We start from the raw sequence: 27,987 nt of genomic DNA on the forward strand, positions 1-27,987 counted from the left end.
CATTGACACCGGCATCTGTATCACTGTCACCCCATCTAACGAGCGACTCAAGACTCAAGTGTATGGAAGTGAAAAGGAGACTCTTTAGAAAATCTGTCTGAAAATGAAAATTTCAACTCAACTTTATTCTGAGGAGCTTTCAGCAAAACACCAAAATCAGGCAGAATGTGTTTGAGCAAGCACTTAAGTGGGATGAAGAAATCAAAATGCAAAAGATGTTTCCTATCAGGGCAGGTATTGTCCATTAGGAATTTCAATCAAGTCAACAGCGCCACCTTCTGGAGACAGTCACTACATTCAAGCTGGCCCGAGTCATCTGCACATACAGCAAACAAAACTCCAAGGCACAAAGAGGCACGTCCTCCTGAGCCTCACTCATCCTGAACCTTGACTGAATATATCAAATTCCATATTCTTCACGAACGTGTTTAGTCATTCAGGCGATGCGTGGCAAACATATTTCAATGAACCACTAAAGAAATGCTTTGTCAGCGGATTTGAACGCGACTTAAAATGAGGCACACGTCATCCAAAGGCAGGAGGGTGCATGAAGAGCTTAAGAAAAAAGGCAGCGTGCAAGGTGACCCGAAAGAAGCCAACTAACGGAAATACATGAATTGGTAATGAGACAGGCGGGCGTGGATGACTCCCAACACCGCGACTCAGCATTGAGCACCCATGTCATTAAACATCCTTTGAAAATGACATTCAGAATGTAAATGAGGTCGTTACGCGAACTCGACAAACACACACGGGCCCGATTTGGACAGCAACTCAGACGTTGATGACGGTGAACTTAAGGAGCACTACGAGGACTTCATGCCAAAACAAAAAGCAACAGCTTTGCATGAATCCATGGCCCATTGGTGCGAGGGACGCAGGCCAAGGTGAAGACGCCTCGGGCCGCAAACCCGCGATGGCAAACAAGCACGTGTCCATTGCGAAAGGCCGACTACGCAACATAAGCGCAAATTAAATGAGGAAGCTCATGCAGCAGTTTTTGTCGGCCAAGTGAGAAAAAGTACCAAAACGGGTCATGACAAAACTAACACTACTCTTGATGGACGTTAAAACTAAGGCTCTGTAAAATAGCATCTTAGCATACACTACTCGCAAAATGTTCAGGATGAAAAAAAAAATGAAGAAAAAGAAAAAAAAGAGCACTTTAATGGTGAACTTTATTTGACCTCTAAGCTTTTCAATGTACATTTTCATCTGTTCAATATACTATAATACAAATCTCTGCATGTTTTGTTTTTTAGCCACAGCTGCATTGGTAATTGTAAACATTAACACTCACTGCCAGGCCTGACCAAAATTGGTCAATTTCAGATTTTTCCCACAAATTGATCCTAGTGGCGAGTCTCCACGTGGGTCTGTTATATTAACAGATTATTAAACTAAGTGGTGACAATTGCTTGCTTTCGTCAAAAATGCAATGTTATGGGCTCAGAAAACGTGTCAGTTTTGGAGAATGTGAGGATTCTACTTGGATGCCGGTACGTGGAAATGTAGTATGAGTCGACATGGCATTTTTGATTGGCTGTTACATATCTGTGATTCAAATCGCAGGAAACTAGTAGCCCACACTTGGCTACTCATGAAAACTAACCAAGTCTAACAAACGTTAAACAGCAAAATACGCAACAGGTGTTTGATTTCCTGGTTTGATTTGAATTGGTAAACGGTCCTCCTTATACACTTCACATCTAGACATCAATTCATATTTACATTTTGCTGTCCAGCTCATTTGACAGCACAACAATCTGTGTTTAAAATCAAGTTTAAATAATTGGACATGTGAATTCAAACGTTTAGAGCAGGTCAAAGTTCGCTGGTAAAGGTTACAGTGCATTTTAAGTTCATCCTGAACTTTTCGTGAGTAATATAAGTTGGCACCAACACTTGTCTTTAAACACTTTTGGCGAAAGGTGAACTCTCTGCTGGTTGCCTAGCAACTGCCCGTACCATTCTGTGGCTGTTGCTGACTGAAGCTGAATATTTGATAAAAATAAAATAAAATAAAAAAATCATGAGCGAGGGGTAAGTGTCCGGCAGAAAACAACAATGTCTTGACTTTTCCTCAAAAACAGCTGCATCTTTGTTTTCCAATTTACTTTGTGGATCGAGTCAATCGGGGACAGAATGTATAACGGTTGACTGACATGGCCACTTTTTACATCTTTGGTGGAACTCCTCCCTCTTCTAGCAACACAACGCACATGAACGGAGCATGCAAATGTCGTCAGCGTGGTAATGCCCGGCGTAACTCGAAATAGTATACAAAATAAAATATTCTTTTAAATAGTTTTTTTGATTTTTTTTTTATAAACATTGCATTAAAAATGTAACCGTATCAAAACACGATTATGAGTTCATATTCCTGTCCCTCACCCTCCAACTGTGAGCGCCGAACACCCATCTGGTCTCCCAATTTTAACACTAGCGCACGTCCCCCACCTTCAGCGCACACGCGGTGGGTGTTGAGGGTGTCTTTACTGCGACTTTAAGCCCAAACTACTGGACAGGGGGTAGGAGTAGGCTTTGCCCAGCACTATGCGGTCTCTGAGCAGCTTGAAAAGGACATAGTAGTTGCAGAAAAGAATAAGGCCCAGAGAGAGAGTGTGGTTCCAGCGCTCAGACAGGAACAGCGAGTACAACTGATACAGAACCACGCTGGTCTCGATCCAAATCAGCAGGTTCAGGATCCGCAATGGCTTGTGGAAGAGGAACTGTAACACCAAAAGAGAGGATAAGGTCAGAAAACTTCAAGAGCATAAAAAGGTCCTCATGGGTAAAAAAAAAAGAAAAAAAAGAAGCTAATTCATATATCAACGGCTCTGGAGCTACATGTGGCTCTTTAGCCCCTCCTCTGTGGATCTCTAAAGGAATCAGTAGAAATTAAAGCTGCAATGTTGATCTTTTCCCCCCAAAATATCTTTACAGTAGTCTTTTTATTTGACCATTTATGAAATGTCTTCTAATTAGTAGATTAACACCTTAGCTGTTCACAATGGCTACTCCTGCAAGCCTCTGGCTAATAGTTTTCAGACTGGATTCAGGTTCTAATTTCCTCGCCCCGTCTGTGGATGTGCGCGGTGCATGTGAAGAGGGGTATGTGCTTTTTCATTTTTCGTCAGGAGGTGGCAGTAGCAATTCAAAATTGAATATTCTACGTTCAGCAGCTTTAATATTTTTACAGAATTTTTTTTATATATTAAACATTATTAAAATGAATTAATGATTAAATAAAAATTATAATAATTAAATATTTAAAAAATCCAAGAGTCCAAATTTTTAAGTTGTCAGAAAAAGGGAGACGAACGATAGATGAAAAAGGTTTAAATGTTACCTAAAAATGTCCAACAAGTAACAATAAATGTTCAAATACAAAAGAAGAAAAGCAGAAAAGTACCATAAATTGTCTTTAAGATTGCCCGAAAAAAGTCTGAAAATGTATTTTAAAAAAAGGCAGAAAAGAAAACAATCAAAAAGTAAAGTAAAAACCCTGAAAACTACCAATAAATGTCCACAAAATTGCCCAAAATGTCAGCAAATTGATAGCAAAAAAGGCAAATAAATGTAAAAAAAAAAACATCCATAAAATGTCCAAAAAAGGAAGACGAGAGGAATAAAATTACCATAATATATCCATAAAATTGCCAAAAATGTCAACATTTTACAGAAAGGCAGAAAAGTCTAAAAATTAATGACAAATGAAAAATTACCCCCCAAAAATCGTAAGACCAAAGGTAGAAGAAAAATAATCTCGAAGTATTGGATGCTGCATGTTTTTCTGTCTGTTGTAGCTCTTGGGCCCTCAATACATTTGACTAACACTAACACACTGTTTAATCCATCACAATGTCCAAATGTTTTGCGGCTCCAGACAGATTTCTTACATTTATTTGGCCTAAAATGGCTCTTTCGCTGACGCCTGTCGTACATTCTAATTCTACACTTCATTCCCTTTAAAATGATATACAATACATGGAAGTACCAACCAAACGGCATCCAGCGATTACTCGTCATTTGTCAAGATAAGCCTGGCGGGCCGCCACACTTGTGAATTGTGGGGGGAAACACTGACATTTCATTTCATTTCATCATCATTAATAAATGTCGCATCAAATGATGACATTGAGGAGTGATATCAATATTCAACAAGCATCTCAAAACATTTCTACTTCCTTGCATCTCACTATTCATCGCTGCAGAATGGAATTTCTGGTGGGAGGCGCTCGCAAGTTAACAGAGAAGCATTGAGGGCCAGTATGGAAATTGCATTTGCAAAAATTTCATGAGTCTCCATTAAAAAGCCAAGTATGAGCCTTTGAAAGAGTTTTTCTTTCCATTTCAAAATCTGTTTCCACCACCCAAACATAATTTCAGAAAAAGTGAAAGTATGTTTTTGCTTTTCTTGTGATGCACCTGATAGCCCATGTAGTCCATTTTGCCAACATTTATTATTGCATGTGAATGCCAAAAGATAGTTTCATGACTTATTGTGTTTGCCCATATGTAACGCGTATTTTCGCTAAAAATAGCAACACTACAAATTGCCTTAACTTCTAAAAAGCAATCTACGCTACAAGGTCCCCTTTAAAATTTTTTAAAAAAAAAATAGTTGAACACTTTTCATTCACTCCTGATTTTGAAAGTACTTAACCATCGATTTGTTGTATATGTTTAGTACTATGTGTTGAACACATTTATATCGTCCTGTGGTTTCTCTTTTTTAAGACAAAAAAAGGTTGCGCTTTACCTTGACTAGTTTCGACGACGACTGCCGCCTTCCTCAGATGCTGTCAAACTGACAGTTGTGACGTGTCTTATTAGCTGATGTTTCTGGGCGTAGCCGGCTGTCATGTGACGCTTCACGCCGACTACGCCCTCCGTCGCTCGATTTCCAGAGAAGTGGATCCCATGTATGCGAAAGTCGAAAAGGTCCTTCGTCCCTGTTTAGTGTGACCGGTCCCCATTCCCTGATCCCAAGTCAAGTCAAGTCAATTTATAAAGCCCTTAATCACACAAGCGTCTCAAAAAGGCTTCACATGCCCACAGTTGACAAATCAGCGACATCCCCTAATCGAACTCTATTGCTTCGTTTATCTATCTTTTGTATTTTTGTCTTTGTCGAAACTAGTCAAGCACAACCATTTTTGTCTTAAAAAAAGAAAAACCACAGGACGATATAGATTTGTAGACAAGATGAATTTTTTTTTAACCACAAATGTATATGGTTTCACAGCCTATCATAGTAGTACTGCTAGTAGCTATGGTATAATTTTGGGGGTCCTAATGGCGATTGTTGCCTTTTGCACTTGAACTCATCACTTTCACTACTAGTTCCGGTGCAACCCTTGATCATTCAAGTCAACCATTAACAGGTTACTATGATTTACGAGCACACATACTCACATAAAATCTCGCATGTGAAACATCAGAGGGCATGGCAACATTATACGGTCCAACTGCTTTATACAGACAGCGGCTGTGTCGTACCAACACCCCTTGAGGCCAAACCGTCTGTTCTGACCATCTGGGGGAAAAAAAGAATAAGAAATTGTTGCATTAACCATGAAACTTAAGAAGTGGGGGTGTCACTTACAAATGCTGAGGTGCGTTGCTGTATGATCCGTGCTCCAGCTTCTGCCATCGGCCCAGGTGGGCCGCAGAGCGATGGAGCAGGTCGCAGTAGTTGGGAGGCAGCAGCTGGCTCATCAGCATCACAAAGGCGTTGATCCACACCATGATCAGATGCTCGCATGACCAGCGCATGTCATAGTATTGGGTGCTCTGAAAGAACAAATGTGGCTACATACAGTCCAGCACTGAGATGAATTCAAACGACGCAGAAGAGCGAACCTACCCTCACAAAGCATAAGGGCAAGAAGGCGACATAATAAGCACTGAACAGCGAGTTGAACAGCACTTCCTTAATCCGCCGATTGAAGTCGCTCTTCAGCTCCTCCACCTCCGATCGAATCAGCTCCGGCGTGTGAGTGTGCGTGTGCGGCGGGCAGGTGTGCGTGGGCATGTGCTGCGGTGCGGAAAACTGTTCTCTGAGGTTCTCCCGTAGCAAGAAGAGGAAATCCCGGGGTCGAAAGAAGGGCGTGTCCGTCAGGTCCGTTTGCTGGTGGTCGGACGAGTAGTCGCAGTCGGCTGTTGACGTTTGGCTCTTCGCTCCTTCCTGGTGGAAACAGCAGAGCGGGACATACACGCCAAACCTAAAAACAGGAAAGGGGCACATAGTCATCATTGTAGTATAGCCCAATGAGTCATGTGTGAAAGCCTCAAAAATTGTCTATAGTCGTAGCGATCACTGATTAGCATAGAGAAAATGCATTTGAGGGTTGTCAAGATTATTTGAGACAAAAAAAAAGGAATTTCTATAAATGGCCAAAATACCCAAGCTAATAGCCATGCTGACTGTAAAACATGTTTGATTTACTTTTTTTTTTTTTTTTTAAAGGTCACATAAATCATGTTCATGTTGGTGGAACATTATTTTAATGTGCGCAACTGAAGCCCACATTTTAAAAAAAAAAAATCTGTGTGGGACTGAGCAGATTAATCACCATTTTGTTGAGTTGAGCCACATTGGAAAAGTGAGAGGAGTTTGAAGTGGCTTTCAGAGGAAGAAAGGATAAAAGGAAGTTGCCAAAAAAAGAAAGAAAGAATCCTTGGTGACTTTATGAAGAGCAGTGAGAGCAGCATCACAATGTGCAAATAAAACAAAGACATTACTCAGCATCAAAGTTGGAAATGATTAACAGTCATAATCAGTGGGCCGGGACAAGGGAAACTTTTAGTTACATTAGTCGGACAAATGTCTGTTACCAGTGAGGCAAAATTGGGCACTAATTTAGTCACTCTCAAACCTTTTACCCTTAATACGACCTAATAAAAAAAATACTCAGCGCTCCAAGTACCATCATCATGACCAATAGTAAAATGATAAAGTAGCAAAGTAGGCCTAAGTGATCGTTACAATAATATTATTGCAAGTCACTGTAACAATTTGCACAGTAGGATCATTTACTGTGCCGAAATATATTGTACTAAAAAGCGAAATATAACTGAGAGGCTTGTTTCAGACCACCCCCGCAATAAGATAAATCTGCGATATAAAAATACCATAGAGAAATACTCCCTAGGTATGTTTTTTTAATAGCATTTATGGCACTTAATTCTTAAACTGTCACACAAATACTACAAACACATCTAAATCTATAAACCGTAATTTATAGAGAGACAGCAAGTGCAATGAATAACAAAAATATGTGCAGTATAGTGTAATAGTGACCCAACCCCTCTGTGGTTACAGTAATGTAAACAATCCGTTATTTTTCAAACTAGCAATAAAAAAACAAATTTAACATCTCACAATATACATCAATAATCATGCTGAAAGATGTATATTATAAAATGATGAACATACTGACGTGACGTCGCTTTATGTAGAGTTTAAAAGCCGGATCCCAGATGATGACATTAAATAACTTTAAAAACAAAACAAAACTGTGCGGATGGCTTCCAGGCTTTCATTCCTCCTCTTCTTTTCAAATGTATGTTTCAAATGCAATCCCAGAGTAAGTTGTGTGTCAACATCTAGTAGTCAAGAATGAATTAAACCCAAAATAGACGACATTTAGAACGATAATGTCCCAAACAGTACGAGTAGGACGCAGATGTCAGCTAGTGCAGTTGCAAAACGTCGGCACACCCCTTTCTCCATTTGCTCTCATCAAATTTTAAAATACGAGCCAGTACAGAACACTCACGGGTATCCCAAGAAGAGGAGGTTGAGAACAGAGTGGTTCTTGCAAAGGTTGACCAGCGTCCAGCAGAGCACCCAACAACACATGGTGAGCAGACACAGTCTTGCTGCAATCAAAACCAAATAGCAGACCAGCGACCCCCTGCTGCTCTGAGACAGCTGGACAAAAGCAAGAAAAAGACGTTTCATGAATGAGATGAAACAGATTCATTAGCTCCAAGTGTCAGATTACAGCAGTACCTTGACTTACAAGTGCCCCAACTGTCGATTTTTTTTCCATCGCTGGGTTGATTTTTTGCTGCGTTGCAGGCAACTTTAATTTTCAAGTGAGCTTGAGACGCTCCAATGAACATCGTAACATCTGGCTATCATCAATTCATGCACTATAAAGGTTGTGTTGTGTGATCCTATTTTCCATTCATTGTGTGCATGTCTTTTTTTTTTAATGATGTGTCCACAGAAGAAGCACTCATTGAAGCACATGAATTAAAGCTTGAAATCACTGAAATACATTTATGTGTGTGGTGGACATGGCAAAGCAGTACAAGCGGAGTACGTCTATGCTTTAGCTAGTGCTACATATGAATAATGATATGTAATTCATAATTATGTCTATTTATTTAATATATAATTATTGATTCATTTATTGTGATTTATGTTTTATGTTCGATTTTATTGACAGCACTTTGTTACAGCTACAGTTCCTCTTTAAGTGCTTTAGAAATAACTTTGAGTTGAGGGTAGAGGGAATTGATCAAAAATTACTGTCAGCCAACGATTTTTACGCTGTGGATCTCTCTCCATGAAAAGATGGGAGGAGCTGCTGAAAGTGAGGAAAGATACGGTCAAAATTGGCAAAAAAAAAAGACGTGAAGATTACCTTGAGTGTAAGTGAAGTGAAAAAATGGAAAAGCATTTTTTTCCTTTACATTATATTGTATTATATACATACTGTACAATGCTAGTTTTCTTATTAAAAACACAATATTGGTGTTTTGGGGGGCCTGAAGCAGATGAATGGCACTGGGGATAGTTGATTTGAGATACGAGCCTGGTCTCGGAACAAATGACACTTGTGAGTCAAGGGTACGGCTGTATCTGAAGTAGACTCGCTGGGGGGGAAAGTGAGTGAGTTCACCTCTGAAACGATCGTCCAAACAAGCCTCCTGGCCAGCATGACTGTGATGAAGATAGCCAGGTGGTAGTCCATTAGATGGAAGCTCTGCAGGTCAACAAGCAACGGACAAAGGAGAGACTAGAATCCATTTTCATTGCACAATTCTTAGACTAGAATCAAGCAAACAGACTGATATTAATCACAAAAAGTAAGGGATTTCGTTTGACATTTCAAAATGAACCTAAAATGTGCATTAACCTGTACAATTGTGTTAATTTTATCAGCCATTTTTAAATGTAGTCTGTTTTAGTCCAATTTCAATCACACTTGTTAGTTTCTAACAGTTAGTCAACCTCATCTTGTTTTTATTTTGTCCCTTTTTAGTCGACTATAAATCTAGCATTTTTGTCTTTATTTTAGTCCAAGAAAACATAATTTTATTTGTCTAGTTTTAGTCAGCAAAAACTTTCAACGTTTTAGTCAGCATAATCATTTTACCCCTGTATATATATTTTTTGTCAGCAGATAATGTTGAACATTTCAGATCTAAAACTATTTCACATAAAATTTCCTCTCATCTTTTTGATGAAAAACAACTTGACACTCAATTACAGTATATCAACAAGTGGCAATTATGGCTCCATGCTATGAGCTAGTAAATTAGCCAGCATTAGTTAGCGGTCAGATTAACATTATTGCTGGAACGTTATAGCCATTGGATTAATGTTGCGCTATAATATAATAACATAATATAATATAATATAAAATAATATAATTTACTCTTTTTTTTAAATATATATTCACCGTGAATCCGACTATCCCATGTGTTTGTGCAAATTTTGTGCAAATTGCACTCGTTAGCTTCAGATTTGAATGGCTGTGGATGAGTCACTGTGTGTCCCATGACAGTGTCACAGTGACAGATTAGTAGAGACAAGATTTTACGAAATCATATAATTTTCGTCTAATTTTTGTTCATGAACTAAAATGTCCATAGATCTTAGTCCAGTTTTTATTACGTGAAGTACATTTTTACATTCTCGTCTTCTTTAGTCGACGAAAATGCATACTGATTTAGTCCTAGTTATTGTTTAGTAACGAGGGTTTTAGTCTAGTTTTAGTCCAGTGAAAAATGTGTGTTGGCCAAATTAGTTTAGTTTAGTTTTCATTGACGAAAATTAACTCTACTGTACAGGTCAATTTATATTTGACCTTTTCTAATTTTGAATGTCCAACTGTTTAATGTTTCAGTCTTTTTTTTCCGATCAAGACATTATTTGTTGTTACATTTTTACAGCTTCCAAAACGGTGTGTTCTTACGAGTGAGGTAGAGGTGGGTGGCTGGCTGTACGGGTACCACCAAACTGTCCTGTAGATGTTGACGTACTGCACAAACAAGGCAACCAGTAGATAGAGAAAGAGCAGGAACTCAAACAGCAGGCTGCTGTCCAATGGCAGCGGAGGAATCTTTGAGTGGCGGACGGGCTCGGGCGTTATGACGGCTGAGATAGGTGGCGCAGACAGACCCAAGGAGCTACTGTTCCTAAAAGAACACACAAACACAAAGAGTGAAAAAACAACAACAATGCATCACTGCATATTCTTTTCTTTTTTTTTCTTTTTTTTACAAACAATTGTACAGAAGAAAGCATCTAACTCATGATGCGTTCGGCAGAACACTTCACAACTGCGTACCTCATTACATCCTCCTGTTTATTGAAAGTTTGTGCAACTTGTTCCTAATTAACGTAGGTAAACAGTGTAGTTAATTATGCATGTGCACAGTCGTCACAAACGAACATGAGATGATTGAGAAGCGTAAAGGATGAATGAGGATTTGTTTGGATTTTTTGTACGAATCCAGGTGGTCATCAGTAAGCGAGCTGCCATGCGGACGATATGTTGTGTTCAATTAGCGCTGCAAGAGAATAACATGCCAAAATGCAGCTGTGCCTCATTATATCCTGTTTTAGCCTTTGGGCTCCCTACGAGGTCGCAAATTTGTGATACTACTTTCCAACATTCACCTGACAATCACTTATCTATTTCTTAAATATTCCTGCTGGCAGCAAGGCCGGATCAAGGAGGTTTCTGCCGTCTGGGGAATAAAACACCATGGGGTAGGACACATTTATTTATTTTTACCGCCGCCTCCTTGGTCGGTCAGTGCGCTCTTTGATTGGCTTCATTACGTTGACTTCACAGTCCACAGGGTCGAATGGCTCGAAAGTAGTCAGGTTTCTCCAAAAACATGAACATTTTTTCTTGTAAATATTGAACATCTTCAACATTGAAGATTGTCTGCTTCGACTCGCTTTGGAAGGTCGGGAAATAATTCTAAAGAATATTAAAAGTGTGTTTAAGTCAAACATGTTTAAAAAAAGAAAATAAAGAACTATCCATTTTATAGTGATAGACCGATATGTTTTATCCAGGGCCGATACGACACAATTATTAGTAGTCAGGGAGGCTGATGACCGATATTTCAAGCCGATATTCATTTGCAAGGAAAAAAAAGATCTTATTTACGTCAAATAACAAACAAAATAACTTTGTGTAAATTTCATTAAGCATATTTGTTAAAACAACTTTTCAAATTTTACAAACTTTAGACACTTTTGTTTAAAAATGATTAAAAATTGCAGGGAGCTTCCTGGGTAATCACCATGTGTAAAACTAAACTGAAAACTAAGCAAGTAAATAACTCTCTAAAGTTTTCTACTGCAAATAAGGTTTTCCAAAATTTCTACATAATTTTCTTAATTTTACCAATGGTTATTTTATTTAAAAAGCATCATCCTTAATAAAGTAGAAATTTTAATAAATTAAAACTTCCCTGTATCTCAATGAGCACTGAATGAATACAAAGGGAATTTTAGTTTTTTTTTTTTCCTTCGGGGTTTGTAAAAGGTTTCATATGATCTACGCAGACAGTGAAAAATTGTCTGAACATGTTAAAAAAAATTATTTGCAACAAGTAAAAAGTTTGTGAACTTATTACAAATCCTGATGAAAACCCAAAATTCACTACATTCGCAAGCATTCACTGCGAGATGCCAACTTTAACGGCCTTCAGATTTGTAAAAAGGCCGATGCAGATATTTGTCAAAATGCCAAATATATCGACCTGGCCATTAATCGGTCTATCCCTAACATTTTTCTACGGTCTTTGTATTGTGGATTTTCACCTATGGCAGTCTGGTCTGGAACATCCATCCATCCATTTTCTTAACCCCTTATTCCTCACTAGGGTCACATTCCCCCTTATTAAACGGGGGCACTATGGTTGAATTTAAAACCATGGCACAATCAAGTGATTGAAGATAAAGGTCCTGCTTTAACCACTGATTCAATCAAAGTGTGTGCCTGTAGAAAGTATTTCTTAACCTCGCCAAACCAGAATGACCAGCAGGACAACCAACCATGTTAGATAGGATGACCAATACTTCACCATCAAACAAAAGGCAATAAAGCATGCCCATCTACACGCTCAATAAGTGGACCTGCGAGGCATTTGTGGTCATGTATCTTGGTTCACCTATTGCGGATTCAGTGCATCGCAGACAGGACTCTGGACTGGTCTAGAAATGGTCCAGTTTGCTTCAAAACTTTGAGATAGTGAATGTAAAATTTTCAGCTACTGAAGCAAATGCGCAACTAGTGAATTTGCTTTTTTTTTTTTTTTTTTTTTTTTTTAGATTTTCAATTACAATTCTTGAATATTTTTGTTGCTGAAAAATCTACTCCACACTTCAGTCCATTTATCAGTTATATAGCAAAAATGTGTGGTGTGAATATTTACTTGCAAGTCGTCTTACAGTGTGCACCCTACATTTTATATTTGCATCCCTAAAATTTCCGGTTATGGGCCAATACGACGGCGTATTAGTATAAATATAAATGTATTTTTTAGAGGGCGGTGGCAATATACAGAGAAAAAACTCGCAAATTTGCCACTTTAAAAAGTGGCAACAGATTCGCGAGAAAAAAACTCTGAAAGTTACAAGAACTACACGTAATGTCCTACTCGACTGTTTGTGCCAATAATTTTCGGTGGGGTTTCCAAATAAGCAGATTGTAATTGCTTTAGCATAGATTAACCATATTATATTAAGCATTCGCTCTTTGAAGCGTTGTGTAAGGCCACTGGCCAGCGACAAAGACGCCTCGCTTTGCGAAGGTCCACACCCGGACGATCAAGCATTTAAGTTAATTTGTTCAAATGTATATTTACTTGTACATTTATGTTTAGAGAATTATTATTGACACATTTTGGTATTTTTTGTACAAGTATCTAAGTTGATGTGTCAAGTATGCTAGCATCTGATTGGTTAGTGTCAGCTGATAGGGGATCAGGAAGTGTTGTCGCTTTGGCTGCGGTGAATGACAAGCTAAAGTTTAAATTTAAGAATGAATCCGTCCCCATTCTGCCTTTTCATTTTATAAACTGTGTCCCATTAACCACCAAAGAATCCTCGCATAATTATACTATAGCTATGCTACGTGCATTTCTCGTAAGTTTCTGAGTTTTTTTCCCTCACAAATTTGCCACTTCATAAAGTGGCAAATTTACAAGTTTTTTCACGCAAATTTGCCACTTTATAAAGTGGCAAATTTTCCAGTTTCTTGGAATATTGCCCCCGTACGTGGCCCTAACACGCCGTCGTAGGGCCACTGTGTTCCTAGTTTAAAAAAAAAAGAAAGAAAAAAAAGGTTAGTCTGGCGTCCTGACAGATTTTTTAAAAATTCATATTTGTATTGCTGGTGGTAATACGCCAGCCACATGGAGGGATTTGGTTAAAACGTTGGGGGGAAAAAACATCATTAAAATACATATTACAAGGAATAAAGTATATGTAAAATAATGTAGAGCAGAGTTCACCAATTCCAGTCCTCGAGGTCCGGAGTCCTGCAGGTTTTGGATGTTTCCGCCCACTAGCACACCTGATTCATATAATCATCAGCATGCCTGATAACGATCCTGATATTTAGTATCAGGTGTGTAGGCTGAAACATCAAAAACCTGCAGTACTACGGACCTTGAGGACCGGAATTGTTGAACCCTGATGTGGAGCATGTTAACTCATTCACTCGCAGTCACGTTTCATCATTATTCACAAACCCGTTGAAAACACTGGGGAAAAGAACTTGTTGCAACATGGCTCTGGTTGATCTCGTATAGTCAGCTGCCACCTGCTGGCGTTTTTTTTTGTAATAACTACCATTGCTTTAAGCGACTTCTTCAGGTCAGAGGCTGCGTCAAAGCCTTATTTATGTATGCTCTAGCAAAAATAAATTTAAAAAACATAGAAATATGTTTTTGGGACCATGGCAATATTTAAAATAGAACTATTTTATACATTTTTGGGAGCAAATGAGGTAAAGAGCGCCGTTGTGATGACTTCCTCTGAGTCTTTGAACGCACCGCTGCTACTGCGTGTACAGGGGTGCAGACGCCAGGTAAGCGAGAGAGTAAATATCAGAGCCCACAGTCACCATGTTGCTGTATTACTTTTTCAGTATTTGTGAGATAAATAGACTAACGTCTCATCTTTTGATCCTGGACACAACAGTGAGAGAAACGTTGCAAGTCATACCTGTTTCTGAGGCCTGTACCATTGCCCAGGTTGCCTCCAACAAGAGTTTGCAGGGAGGGCAGGGCAGAGCGGCTCAACTGCTGTCTGCTGGGACCCCTGCGACCCCCTGGCATGGTCGCCGGTTACCGTGGCAACCCCGGACGCTGTGACTCCCCCGTTGCTCCTTAATGAGCGACCATATACGCTGAGGCCACTGTGAAAGAGAGCAAAAGACGGAGACTTAGCAGAAGAAATGTAAACTTGTTTCCATGACATTTTTCACTTTTCATCAAAGAGAAAACAAATGTGATTGTATTCTAAGAATTGAAATGGTGATGTTTTATCTCAAAATCTTATCGAGCACTTTCATGATTTGCGGTTTGGATACAATCCTGAGCTAACATTGACGAGTGTGATGTGACCTGAAGCTTCCAAAACACAAACATTGATAATGCACTGTGTATATGCAGTAAAACAGACATTGTGACCCCCCCCCCACACACACACACACACACACACTCATCTGTAAAATTGTGGCGGTAGCATTTTTTCCCAGCAAAAATCTTTGGAGACATGCAAGTTTATTGGATTTTAATTGATTATATTGAACTTCCCCATTCTCCCATATTTGTATTCTTCAGTGGCGTCGAGACTGAAACAGGTGAACCTGACGGCTTTTCCAAATAGAAAGTTAATTTTTGTAGTTACGGTATTATGTTGCTTCATTCATTTAGTTTTGTAACGGTCACATCAGATCGGAATCAAGTTGAAAGCATGGTGTGTCCTGATGCACAGGTGATGGCTGCTCTTACAAAATGACACATTGACACGCATTTGCAAATAACAACGGGAAAATAATGATCAGTGAAATCACAATGTGTCACATTCATGAACTGCTACCCCAAAGAATTGCATCCTGCAGTAAAAATCAAAGTGGGATTTGAAGCAGTCAAGAGTCACACGTTATAGTATATCGTATATATAGAGAGAGTTTCAGCAAGATTAAGATGTAAAAGCGATATCTTTAATGAAATGTGGATGAAATGGACTACTTTTATTTCTGAGGATAGACCCGACTTTGTTTGAATTAGACGTTCTCATAGATTTTTGTTTTTTTGTTTTGGGAAATCTGTTTTTTTTGTCATTGTGGTGTTTTGTTGTTGTTGTTCGGGGTTGTCGCTTGTGTAAAAAAAAAAAAAGGAGAAGAATCTTAAAAAGAAAAGAAAAAAAAAAAGAGTCACCCTTGGACCATTTTTCTATTTAGCCATTATTTCTGTCAATGTGAGTAACTAATGTCTGCACTTGCTCTGTGAATTGCCGGGTTGTGGGTGCCCCTGTGCTCACAAAATAAATAAATACATAAACATTCCGTCTCCTGTTATTCTTAAAATTGGCTGTTGTCGTCGCAAAGTTGTCATGGCAAGTTTTGAAAAACACATGACTGGGACTGGGTGAGGGGACATCTTCGGTACTTTGGTTAGATACACGACATACCATTCTTTTAGCTCTGTTTAAACTTCACTGGGAAAGTGGCAATAAACAGTTGGAAGTAAGCAACTGGCCTCTTTTGGAGGAATTGTTCACTGTCTGCTGCTTGTGAAGTCAGTGCTCCAAAGTCCAAAACAAAATGTTTTGCATGCAACAACAACAACAACAACAAATGGCCGAGCGACAGCATATCTCGAAAAGTGGGGTCACTCATAAGTCAGGGTGCCAATGTACTGTATTTAACAGTATGAAATTGCTCTATGCACAACTGTTCTTTCAAGTGCATTCGTTCTGGGAATAGGCAAGGTCAAGTTGTCACATTATTTATGAGGGACAGAAATGGCAACATGTTGGAACTTGGATAAGTTTAGGCACCACTACAAACTTATAAAGAATTCAAAATGTAAACTAATGATGGTTTTACAAAAGAGCTGCTGCTTGTTGGTGCGTTATGCTGCTATTTACATGTCGTCACTGTCCCGTGAAAAACACGTAAATTTTTGTCATTTTTACGGTTATGGGATGAAACTGAATGCAGACATCCCAAAAACGTTTTTAGAAAAAAACAAAAAAGGAAATAAGTGTTTTTCACAGGACAGCGATTAGTCGACTAATCACGACTACTGTTACTGATTAGTCGACTAGCAAAATAATCGTTTGTGGCAGCCATACCTGTCACACGAATATAGGATGAGCATGTATGGGACAAACTAAGTATGTGATGTCGTAGGTAGTTGAAAGAATGTGTGGTGATCATAAAAAAAGATGACCCATCTGATTGTGCGAATGAGGACTGGCATGAAAAAAAAGCCACATACATTTAACTCGAGACATGCAGTTGGTCAGCATCACTCACGGCGCGTTTCTTCAAAAATTAATTGGAAAAAAATCATTAACAGAGTAATCCATTGTTAAAATTGTAATTAGTGAGCTGCTCTAAAAATGAAAATGTGCAGATAATCCATGTGATCAACATCGGAATAAGTATCGGCCGATCTCACTCATGGATGATCAATATCAGCAACATACTGTAAATCCCTGATCAGAACACCCCTACGAGAATCTTTTTTTTTCTGATTAAATAAGACTTCTTTGTTTTTAGTAGGTTTGGTGTTTATATTGTCACAGAACACAATATGTATTCTGTCTGTTTTGAAACATCATAAGTCAAACTTAAGGCTCGTATTTGATCAACACTTAGGCCTACTGCAGTACAGTACTTCAATGTTGCCCATTGTGGTAGCACTTGGATAGCTGTGTGGTTTTGTTTAGTTTTTTGGCTTGTTTTTGTTTTAGTACTTGGTGTTAACCATTTGAGAACCACTGATTTAAACTATTTGACCAAATCAGTCCTTTGGTGACACACAAACACATTCGTAAAGGGGCAACGTTTCAGTTAAAAAGTCACTGGAGAAAACGGGAACTAATATTGCAGGAGAGTATTTAGTCATTTCATCTGGGTCAGACTTTAACCCTTGAAAGTATTTCAAAAAAAGAAACAAACGTGGGCTGATTTCATGTTGATGGCACCGCTGTGACGTGCACAAACTCAACCTGGCGTTTCTCAATTATGATACCAGGCAGCGTGCTGTTTTTTTTAATACGCCGGTTTGAAACTTCAGCAAATAGCTTCAAAAATGGGGGAAATATGTGGATGTGTGTATCTGAAGAACACGTACTGAGCGTTTAAAACGCCGAGCAAAGTCGCATTTTACTCACACGACAACATACGGGAGGGTGAAGTGAACGAGGATGCATCAGTCACTTGTGTGGCTTCCAGCCGGACGAGTCCAGACGGAACCAAGCATTCCTCCGCCTCCTTTTTACTCCAATAAGACCGAACACAGCACCGTGGAGATGAGCTCCGGTGGTTCCGGACAAGCTGGTGAGGTCCTCGGTCACTCCGTACCTGAAAAAAGGCGTCTTTTTCAAAAAGTTAAGCGCAAAGCTGCGAGGAGCAACTGTGTAAATGCATTTCACAGAGACCGACGTGGCAACCCCGCACCTCCTCTGGAATGACGTCATCAGCGCGCGACATGAATCATACAGTACTGAATATAATATGTTGCGGGTCAAGGCACCATCTGAGAATCTAATGTTCGTTATATGGTGGTACTACAAGTTTTTCACTCGCTTAGGTAGTAGTACAGATACAGTACTGTGGGAAAGAAGTATTGTTTCAACACAAGTAAAGTACAGACACAAATGTACTCAAGTACAACAGTGGAAAGTAAACTGTTTACTACTGTCCATGTTGGTTGGATGTGTCTGTTGAAACTGTATGCAAATGCGCTATATGTTTTAGAGAAAACCCAAACCGTTTCAGTTTATTGTGTAAATGCATTAGCCTATGAGACTCCCCATATTGAATACACAAAGCAAAGCAGGCATGCTAAATATTTGAAAGATTATGCTAAATGACAAGACAGTATGGTTTGAAGTTCTGGAATTATTTGCATGGTGTACGAAATGTTAGTGCTGATTTCGTAGCTGTTTAATTTCAATATCCATTTTAACACACTGAGTGAGGGGTAGGGAAAAAACGTGATCTTTTCTGTACAACTATTTAAAACATATGGTTTTACCATTCGGGTTCGGCTAGATTAATTTTCATTTTTAGGAAGGACAATTTTTTAAATATAAAAAATAAAATTAAAATAAACTTTTGGGGTGTGAAAGTGGATTTTTCTATCCATCCCACATCTGCTAACAGTTGTTTGACCCAGTATAAGGGAAAGTCATTTGTGAATGCTTAACTACACAAACTCAAAACAGGCATAATGTGGAACAAACACTTTAATTACATTCATGAGACATTTTTTCTTCCACAAACTTAATGTACTTTACAAATGTTAAAAAAATAATAATAATCATACGTCAACATTTGGACAGATAAAATTGTATCCTGTCCATTACAATGGTAGAGCTTAAACATCCTTGATTTCCCACAAAATGATATTAACAGTATTGTATGGCAATTATTTACACTGTAATGGCTTTTACATATTCTTAAAAAAAAGTCATCATTGTAATTCAAGGCTTCACATGATAACTGCACAATATTAAGACGACAAAAAAAAAATCTAACACATTGTGTAGATTTAAATAATTTCAAGATAATGAATGTAACAGTTACAGTATTTTGGCAGGTGATCCAGCGCTACTGCCTCTAAGAGCTATACTACACTCCTTACTTTTTGACATTAATAAAGGCAAAGCTGGTCACTTGCTGGAAAGAATGACTAAGACAACTCTAACACACTTACTTGAATAGCTATAGAGAGCTATTTGAGCATTAATTCAATATCCTTCATATCCAGCTTTATGTCCACATAGTTGTTGGTAATTAGAGTACGAGTAGGCCAAAAGGTGGGACTAGCAGTGGTGGAAAAAAAAGAAAAGAAAAAGAACAACAAAACCATTACTAGTGACTTTCTAAATAGTGAGGAAAAATAACAAAGTAGTGCATGGACCTTAAGATTTATATCAAGGATATTGACTGATACTAAAACATCTTTCCATAGCATTTATAGCAGGCCATTAACATTCAGTAACATTCTAATTTCATTGATGAACCATTAGAGGGCGTTCATACATTTGACATCAATTTTAAAGCATTTTTCTGCTGCCAGGAAGGCAGAATTGATTTGTATGCAACCAGGTGTGATGCTTTTAGATGAGGCCAAATATTTTGCTACTCTATTTCATATAATTTTCTGAGCACATATTGGTCAACACACATTTCTCATCATGATGGCTGAAAAGGTCTTTCAAATCGACCAGGAGTTTGACAACAAGGGTGCTAGCAACTCCCAGTTCAAGTGAGGTGTGCGTGCGCTCAGAAACAGAGGCCAAAGGGCGTTTTCACAGCTCCGTTCAAATGACGACGCTGGTGCCACTGCGAGAGCTCTTAACCTGAGAGAGACACACCAACTTTAGATTCATTTTCCTCACAGCCAGGAAAAGCTGATTGATTTTATTTTTATTTATTTATTCATTAAGTGTCACTAAATTAAAGCAATGTTTTTCTTACAGAGTAGTGTCCGTTCCTCCTTGGTCCTGGTTTGTTTCCAGGCTCGTACTCAGTGTAGCCGGGAGGTTTCTCACCCCAGCCTCTACCCCCTCTCCTCCCTCCTCCTCCTCCTCTCCGATTATTGTCCTCATCATCAGAGCTCCAGGACCCTCTCGCCCGACCTGCTCCCGATGGAGCGTAGTTTCCTCTGGACCTGCTGTCAAAGATATCATCCCTGGAACGGGATCGAGGGCGGTCCATGCCTCCTCGTGGCCCGCCACGCGACCGCCCATCCAGTGACTCCTCGCTGTAGCTTCTTGGAATGCCTCTGGACCTCGTCGGTGAGGGATAGCGTCGGCCCGGTGTCCCCCGCTCCCCGAAACCGCCACGGCTGCTGTCGCTGGAGCTTGGAGGGCGAGTCGTAGGCGCGGGGGGCGGCACTCGGCCCGGCTCGCGTATCGGCGGGAGGGTGATGACGCGGCGCTCTGGGGGTATGTCACCAAGGCCAGACATCATGCTGGGGGGCCCGGCTGAAAAGGGGACACTGATGGGCATGTGCTGGTGGGCAGGTGGAAATTGTGTCATGTGGGGGGGTGGAGGTGGCTGAGCCTGATGGCAGGAATACGTTTAAAAAAAACAATTAAGAAGGTCAATATCAAGAAATGATAGGTTTCCAGTTACAACATTATAAACATACATTACTTTTGTATTTCGATGTTTTATTTACAGTATACAGGCAAGTCGGAATTTAGAGTTGCGCTCATTCAGTGTAGTACCATGCTGTGTTGCAACAAGCAGAGCAGCACTGAGGTCTACTGGAAGAGACGCAGCTTGTAATGAATAGCAAGAAGAAGAGGCAGAGAAGGTCTCCAACTAATACTGCAGTGCCCAACAGTAATCATCAAAATTCCCACACAGCTGAGAGAATTTCCCTGTGAGAATTGTTGTATATGTTGCTGCATACAGTAGATATTTGAAGAGTTATAATTACCACAACTATTACACAATGAGCAATTTTGCTAATTTTCAGTAGCCTGTCTATGGCATTGCATTATATGTTGTGCGAGTGGACTTTAAATTTTTATTTTTTTTATAAATTATAGTTGATTGAAAATTTTTTGTTTAACTACACAATGTTTACTTCCTTTTCGTTTACATGACAGTTTCACAGTGAATTTCAAGTGGGAGTGACAAATTAACAGTTTGAAGCAAACACACCCAGCCTCTCACTTGGAGAATTGTGCAAGCAAGAGTCTTCTTTCCATTTCCTCAGTTATGTTATACAGGTATGAACAGCAACTAAGAAACACTTTAAAAAGTGTGTTTTAGTAAGGTTTTCCCAGGTCCAATCTGTAATAGATTACAGATTGGGCCTTGGTTTATTCGCCCCCCCTTGCTCATGTCCCCCGCCCCCCCAATCTAAGAAACTCGGGGCGCCGATTAGCAGACCGCCAGGCTTCCTGATCTGTCTACCTTATTATATATAATTTTATATATATTATTTTTCAAGTTTCTCTGAAGGGTTTTGACTGTGAAGGCAAATTCCTTGTGTTTTTACATACTTGGACAAAAAACTTTTTTTTTTAAAGTTTTTTGTATGGTCTCCTTGTCACAGATTATTTATTTATGTTTTTATTTATTTAGTACCTACTGCAGGTGGGTCTGGAACGTACCCACCACAATAAATGTGGTTTCACTCTATGCCATGTCAACTTATTTATGCAAATCAGTGTCTCAGTTGAGTAACAAAAATGCCAATTGAGGTCTTGAGATGAACGTTTGCGAGACCTTAGATAACAATAACAGCACTGTACATACCTGAAGCAGAGGACTGGCCATGTCCAAACCCCTCACCTGACTCTCCATGTAGTCAAGCATGTGATTGGTGTTGGCAGGCATGTGGCTGCCGGGGATACTCGGGGCAGGTACACTGTAAGCTGAAGACTGGGGTGGTGGCAGCGGCATGGGTTTCATCGGCATGCTCTTCCCTGACATGGATCCTATTGGGACAAATCATCAAATAAGCAGACTACAAAAGCAAATGTATTTTTTTTGCAGTGTGAGTTTTACCTGCATATAGCAGTGGGTTCATTTGAGATGAGGGAACATGGCTCATTGGTCCATATATAGGCTGTCCTCCCATCCACGGAGACATGGCCTTCTGAGCATCCTTCATCATACGATGCTGCATTACCGCTGAAAGACAAACAGTGAGGAGTTTATGAAGCTACAAACACAGGAATAACTTTTGTACACATTTTGTATGTATCCAAAACATATCACCAGAAGTCAAATCAAAGAATAATAAAACTCTGGGCAGCATTAGGTAGTTACATGCTACATTTTACTCTGTTACATATACTTAAGCAAAATGTTCAAAGTGACGAGTTCATGTGTAGCATGGCAGAAAAAACTTGTGACTTGCAGTCTAAAGAGGTATAACACATGTTTATATAAATAATAAAGCATCAGATTTATATGGCGCTTTTCTACAGCACACTCAAAGCGCACACAGGAGACACATTATACTCACACATTCCTCATACTCCTGTCCTAGGTTTACCTTACATACTACACAAAAAAACAGCTGTGACATGCTGTCATTTGTGTCCAACTAAAATGTTCAAATTTCAACCTACAAGAAGGTCACTTTAAATGTGAGAAAACATTTGGCAGTTTTCTATGTAATCTGCCTGGTGATGCTTTTGTGCTGATTTATGAGCATAAACAAAGGAAGTTGTAAAAGCTGCTGAATGCAAGAATATTTAATTTGGAATCGTTGCTGCCACCTGTGGCTGAAAAGGAAACTGCACACTCCCTTCTTCACGTACACAATGCGCACATGAAGACATCTCCAGAGAGGGTGAGAAATTTGAACGCAAATCCAGTCCAAAAATTATTAGTCAGAGGCTTGCAGGCAGTACCTTTTGTGAACAGCTAAAGTGTTTATCTGCTAATTAGAAGATTTTTCAGTCATAAATGGTCAAATACAAATGTTATTGTAAAGATATTTTTGGGCAAACTGTTACATAGTGCAGCTGAAAGATTAAATTACTTAAAGATTGTGTGTTAGGATTTACTATTTTGTTTTAGTTCAGGTTATATTTGTAGTCAAAATCTTGCCCCAGGGCACAGTGTGAATGTGTGAGTGCATGAATAATGAATCCATTCTATTGTAAAGCGTCTTCGAGTGCCTGGAAAAGCGCTATATAAATCTGATGCATTATTATTAAATAGCATATTCCCATTGTCATTTTGACATGCAAGCAGTTTAAAAAATATATCAAGAAGTTAACAGTTACGTAGTATTTAAGTAGTTTTTTTCCCACAGAAGTCTACTATTTTTCTTTTACTTTAGATGGTATTTTAAAATCCCAGTTAGGCACATTTATTTATTTATTTTTGAAAATCTGTTCTGTTGGTCAATACAGACATGGGTGTTATTTTTATAATTTGTATTTTTTTTTTACAATTAAATTTTTTTTTGATGATGTAATGTTGAAGGTTGAACAAAACTGCCGTTTTCGGGGTCTCCTGAAAAGTGAGTGTTTTATACCAGAGAAATACAAAATATAAAAGAAAATGTGGCAGCCTTTTCTGACATATTAATGGTGTGTCAACAAGAGACTTCGTACTATGAAAGACGAAAATTTGGCTAGATAGACTTTCAGAAGATATATTGTAGCGCCATGTCAACAGCATAATTAGAATGAAACATTTGTAGTAAGGATAATGCTGTTTCAACAAGTAACTAACTTTCGGCTCCATCAGGTGTTATCACCGTGAGTCAATACAGTGCAAGTTTACTGAGTACTGCAGATTTTCACTTAAGTGTGGGTGTGGGATAATCTGCAAATGAATGGCTTTCTGCAGTCAAATTCAATTCAAATGTGAAGTTTCCATGAAAAAAATACCAAGCCTTCCTACCTTTTTCCGGGCAGCAGCACTTCTGTGGGCAGCAGGGACAGCGCACATAGCAACAACATATCTGAGGACAACACTGGCAGCAGCAGATGCCAAATAAGATGATGAGCAGGAGAGCTCCGATGACGATGAAGAGCACGGTTAACCAATCTGAGGGTGAAGGAGGAAGAGTCACGTTTATAAATCTACAGTACATCCGAAGAAATGCACCTCATGAACATGTCACTGGGTGTCTATATTACAGAAAACGTTTTCTTACGATAAACAATAAGTTTGACTTCTTTGTCAGAGTCTCCGGTGGTGTCTCCAGGTGCGTCAACTGCACAAAAGTACACACCGTTGTCCCACCACATCACCTCATTGATGACCAGGTCAGCCTCTGCAAAAACACACACAATTGTTCAATTAAACAAAGTAAGGCTTAAATGAGCCATTTTGGCATCACAGAAGTATAAATAATTGGTCCTTTTGTGTTGATAGTTATTATACTGTATAAAACCCTGAGACAATAATGCTGTCAGCACCATTTTTTAGTATTATTATACAGTGTTTCCCCCACCATGTTAATACCAGGGCGAGCCACCCAAGTAGATTTCAAGATTTAATAAAATTATATATATATAAAAACACACAAAAATGTGTCGCGACCAGATATACTGCATGTAACATTAGTTCGCCGTCACTCACTTGTGGATTATGAGGTTAGAGGAGACGCAAGTAGCAGGACTGGGAAACCCCCACCCCACCCCCCGGAGTCCACCCACCCGAGTCCACTTCAAATCTGTGGGAAACACTGCAGTATATTAGAAAACGGCTACCAATATTCCTTATAATAATGCCACTAATCAGTGTGAATATTGAAGAGCATAACAAACCATTCCAACTTCAACATATTCACCTCATTCAGGACATCTGAGCAATTATTTTCCTAAAATTCTTACTTTTCCCCAGAATTATCATTACCATACACACACACACACAAAACATTTATGTGAATCATGAGACATTCAACAATAAAAGTTCCCCATATTTTCCATTCCAACTTCAAAATGTTCAGCTCATTCTAAACATCTTGGGAACTATTTTCCACATTCCAAGAATTCCCACAGTTTTCACACTAAAATGACCAAATTCTGAGTTATTTGATTTTCCTCCCCTTTCTTCCTCCTCCAATATTTCTCAAACAATTCAAAGACTCATTATACATTTTCAAATGAATTCCAAACATTTCAGTTCAGCTTTTCAGAATTGCAATTGCATGTCATATAAAAACAAATGCAGATAACATCCATAAACTAAAGTTAAAAAAAAAAAGAAGAAAAAAAAGGACATTTAAAATCCCACCCAGAACCAACTAAAAATAAGACAAACAAATGTTTTTTCTCTTTTTGAATAACTTATATCAAATGGACTGCTGGTGATAATCGAGCAGAAAAAGAAATAGTGTATGTAAATGTACTGTATTTTAAATTAGTTTTATTAAAAATTTAGGCCAGGAATCGCAAAGGCAAATATTGGCTGGAGGGATCATGAGAGAATGCAATTTACAATTTCTGTAGAAATTGTGTGCTAAAGCTGAAGTGAATTGCTGTACAATTATTTAAATTGTTAAAACGTACAATGTCAGACCTCAATTTGGAATAGTTTCAATCGCTTGAGAAATGTGGAAGGAGGTAAATGTGCAAAATGCTCATTTATTTATCTATTTGGGAATGTGTGTCTCCTAAATGAGCTGAATATTTTGAAGATGAAATTGTTTGAATCAGCCAAGAAATATGGAACAAAGAGAAAAGTATGTAAAATATCTCTTAAAAGGGGAAGTCAATGCAAAAATGTTCTTTACAATATTTTCTATGCAGCCCCACTAGTATAGACACAACATTCAGATTAATATTGCATTTGTGGAATATGAATTAAGCACCAAAATCTACTAGTTTTTATTCATTTCATGGGGCGGCCATTTTGCCACTTGCTCTTGACTGAAAATGACATCATAGTTGCTCATGGCTCAGGGAACGACTAATCATGGCTCAGCTCAACTCAACGTCACATGATTACGTAACTCAGAAAACAGTTGAGCCATTATTGGTCGTTACCTGAGCCATGAGCAACTGTGATGTCATTTTCAGTTGACAGCAAGTGACAAAATGGCTTTCCATTCAGTTGGGGAAAAAAACACAAAAATGCTTGAATCAGTGGAGAAATGTGGAAAGCTTAGTATGGCGAAAATTCACACATTCACACCATTAGATATTCTTTAAGATGTTCTCAATAGCAAACATGCTGTTGTATGAACTCACTGTCTTGGATTGTGATCTTGCGTTCGCGGTATTCTGCACCACGTATGGCCTCGTTGTTTCCTCTCTTCTGAATCACGGTACGAACTGTGCGCTGGCGATCGGGGCAGTCGTTAGCTGGATCCTGGCCCAACTGAAGTGCTGACTGGTAAGCTACACAAACGCACAATAAGGTGAGATTCAATGGTCAGATCAGAGTCCTCTCTATGGCTTACAGATCAAAAACCATCTCTCACCTGTGGAGTAGTATTCCAGTACAGGGTCCTTGCAGAAGGACTTGAACCTCCAGGTGACCAGTACATCTTGAAGGGGTGCAGATGTGGAGAAGTCACAACGCAGGATCACATTGGCAAAAAGAGCAGTGGTGCGCTCCTGCTGGGGAACGATCACCTGAATACACAGCGACACTGGAGAGGCACACCAAAAAATGACATACAGTAGATCATCATGCTTGTTGCTTTAATATGAATAAATGGGAAGTGCGAGCTAATCTGTGTGCCACATATAAATGTCATAGAGTGGAAAATTTCTACGGGAAGTTAAGCCAAGGCATTTTGAGAATACACTGCTTAGAAACTTGGGAGTTAACTGGGAATTGAGGGTAATTTAATGGAAAGAATAAATATAAACTTTTGTTTCATCAAAAGCAGACAATCATGCAAAGTAAATAGCTTACTGAGCTCAGTTGTGCCCGGCTTCTTTGTTAATTATGCATTATGCTGCCCCCTGGAGGCCGAGGTGCACACACCTGAAGGAGCAGCACAATGTCCACTGAATTAAAGCATGAATTCATAATGTGAAAAAATGTCCTGTATTAAAAATGATGTTGTAATTTTGTTGTTTGGGGGCAATGGTTACACATTAAAATTTGTATTCAATGTACAACAGCACTTTTTGTTTAAGTACTGATTATACTAAAATATATTTTCCCCACACAATATTTAAGTTCTGTTTTAAGAGCCAATAAACCTCTAGTTTATTCCATTTATTCCCAAAAATACTCATATTCCCATGGAAAGTTTCCTGAAAATGTCTGGCCTTTTGAAATCCTCTTTAGAGCAAAATAAAAGGAGTATGGTAAGAATTCGACAGTGAGTGTTTTGCTAAAACAACAGGGAGCTCATCTCACAGTGGACCAACCAGAAAAACAGGTGACACAGACAAAGGGCACAGGAAGTGAAACCAGTCAACATACATCAAGGTGGGTGGGTTGAAACCATTAAACTCCAAAATGAGCTCTTTCAAATTTATCGTAGGATGCTATGGAAAAAACAACAAAAAAACTCTCCAAAAATATGACAGCAACAATCACTCTAAATTGTTTCAATTAAATGTACAAAACGATCCATATGATTAGATAAAACATCACATCACGTGCCAGGCATGAAGAGGGCTGAAAATATCCTGAACCGGTTAGGGAGAGCGTTCACCCCTTGAACATATTTATTTGAAATGGAAAATATATATATATATATATATATATATATATAAAAGAGGAAAAATCACAACATTAGGACTTAACATAGAGAAAAATAAAGCATACGGTACCTCTGAGTAGCGACGAGAGAATGACGGTGGCTAGTAATCGCCCCATGGTGTAAAAACACCGCTGTCACGATTTAAAAAAAAAATACTATTTCAAAAAGCAGCAGAAAAAAGTACAAAACGCAAACCAGTATGAAGAAGGGTTTGTTTGAAACCGTATTTACCAGCAGCTACTCGTTCGGACTTCTTGTATGTTTGCGTATGGGACTGAACTGAAGTGAAGTCAGCCGAGCCAATTGACCACA

General features: G+C 38.9%; 2 protein-coding genes across 4 annotated transcripts; both read right to left on the reverse strand.

Annotated features, from left to right (window-relative positions):
* Positions 1 to 96: 96 nt before the first annotated feature.
* tmem39a (transmembrane protein 39A) lies at positions 97 to 17,979 on the reverse strand. Of its 2 annotated transcripts, none has more exons than XM_077564532.1 (9): positions 17,696 to 17,979; positions 14,498 to 14,690; positions 10,221 to 10,443; positions 8,922 to 9,005; positions 7,788 to 7,942; positions 5,873 to 6,230; positions 5,612 to 5,799; positions 5,422 to 5,542; positions 97 to 2,732 (listed from the first exon to the last, which is right to left on the reverse strand). In XM_077564532.1, the coding sequence occupies exons 2-9, from the start codon at positions 14,608 to 14,610 to the stop codon at positions 2,496 to 2,498; spliced, it is 1,479 nt and encodes a 492-aa protein (XP_077420658.1). In that variant the 5' UTR covers positions 14,611 to 14,690; positions 17,696 to 17,979; the 3' UTR covers positions 97 to 2,495. The 2 variants fall into 2 exon arrangements, with proteins under 2 accessions (XP_077420658.1, XP_077420657.1); XM_077564531.1 differs by having other exon boundaries at positions 17,684 to 17,979.
* A 763-nt stretch (positions 17,980 to 18,742) lies between these two features.
* ildr1a (immunoglobulin-like domain containing receptor 1a) lies at positions 18,743 to 27,987 on the reverse strand. Of its 2 annotated transcripts, XM_077564611.1 has the most exons (10): positions 27,746 to 27,987; positions 26,874 to 26,945; positions 26,434 to 26,604; positions 26,201 to 26,350; positions 24,160 to 24,279; positions 23,904 to 24,050; positions 22,047 to 22,172; positions 21,795 to 21,976; positions 19,998 to 20,585; positions 18,743 to 19,879 (listed from the first exon to the last, which is right to left on the reverse strand). In XM_077564611.1, coding segments are annotated over exons 2-10 (1,524 nt in total). In that variant the 5' UTR covers positions 26,875 to 26,945; positions 27,746 to 27,987; the 3' UTR covers positions 18,743 to 19,840. The 2 variants fall into 2 exon arrangements, with proteins under 2 accessions (XP_077420737.1, XP_077420736.1); XM_077564610.1 differs by lacking the exon at positions 26,874 to 26,945 and having other exon boundaries at positions 27,746 to 27,986.

The sequence above is a fragment of the Vanacampus margaritifer genome, chromosome 4, assembly GCF_051991255.1.
Source record: "Vanacampus margaritifer isolate UIUO_Vmar chromosome 4, RoL_Vmar_1.0, whole genome shotgun sequence".
Lineage (NCBI taxonomy): Eukaryota > Metazoa > Chordata > Actinopteri > Syngnathiformes > Syngnathidae > Vanacampus > Vanacampus margaritifer.

Bases quoted from the DNA above. Each gene is read 5' to 3' on its own strand.
- tmem39a (XM_077564532.1), bottom strand. From the start codon at position 14,610: ATGCCAGGGGGTCGCAGGGGTCCCAGCAGACAGCAGTTGAGCCGCTCT. The intron at 6,231-7,787 runs GTGAGTGTTCTG...TCCTGTTTTTAG, and splicing joins CTCCTCTTCTTGGGATACCC to GTTTGGCGTGTATGTCCCGC. The intron at 2,733-5,421 runs GTGAGTATGTGT...TTGGTGTTACAG, and splicing joins TTTCACATGCGAGATTTTAT to TTCCTCTTCCACAAGCCATT.
- ildr1a (XM_077564610.1), bottom strand. From the start codon at position 27,791: ATGGGGCGATTACTAGCCACCGTCATTCTCTCGTCGCTACTCAGAG. The intron at 24,280-26,200 runs GTGAGTTCATAC...GTGTTTTTGCAG, and splicing joins CAAGATCACAATCCAAGACA to AGGCTGACCTGGTCATCAAT. The intron at 20,586-21,794 runs GTATGTACAGTG...TCCTGCCATCAG, and splicing joins TGGCCAGTCCTCTGCTTCAG to GCTCAGCCACCTCCACCCCC.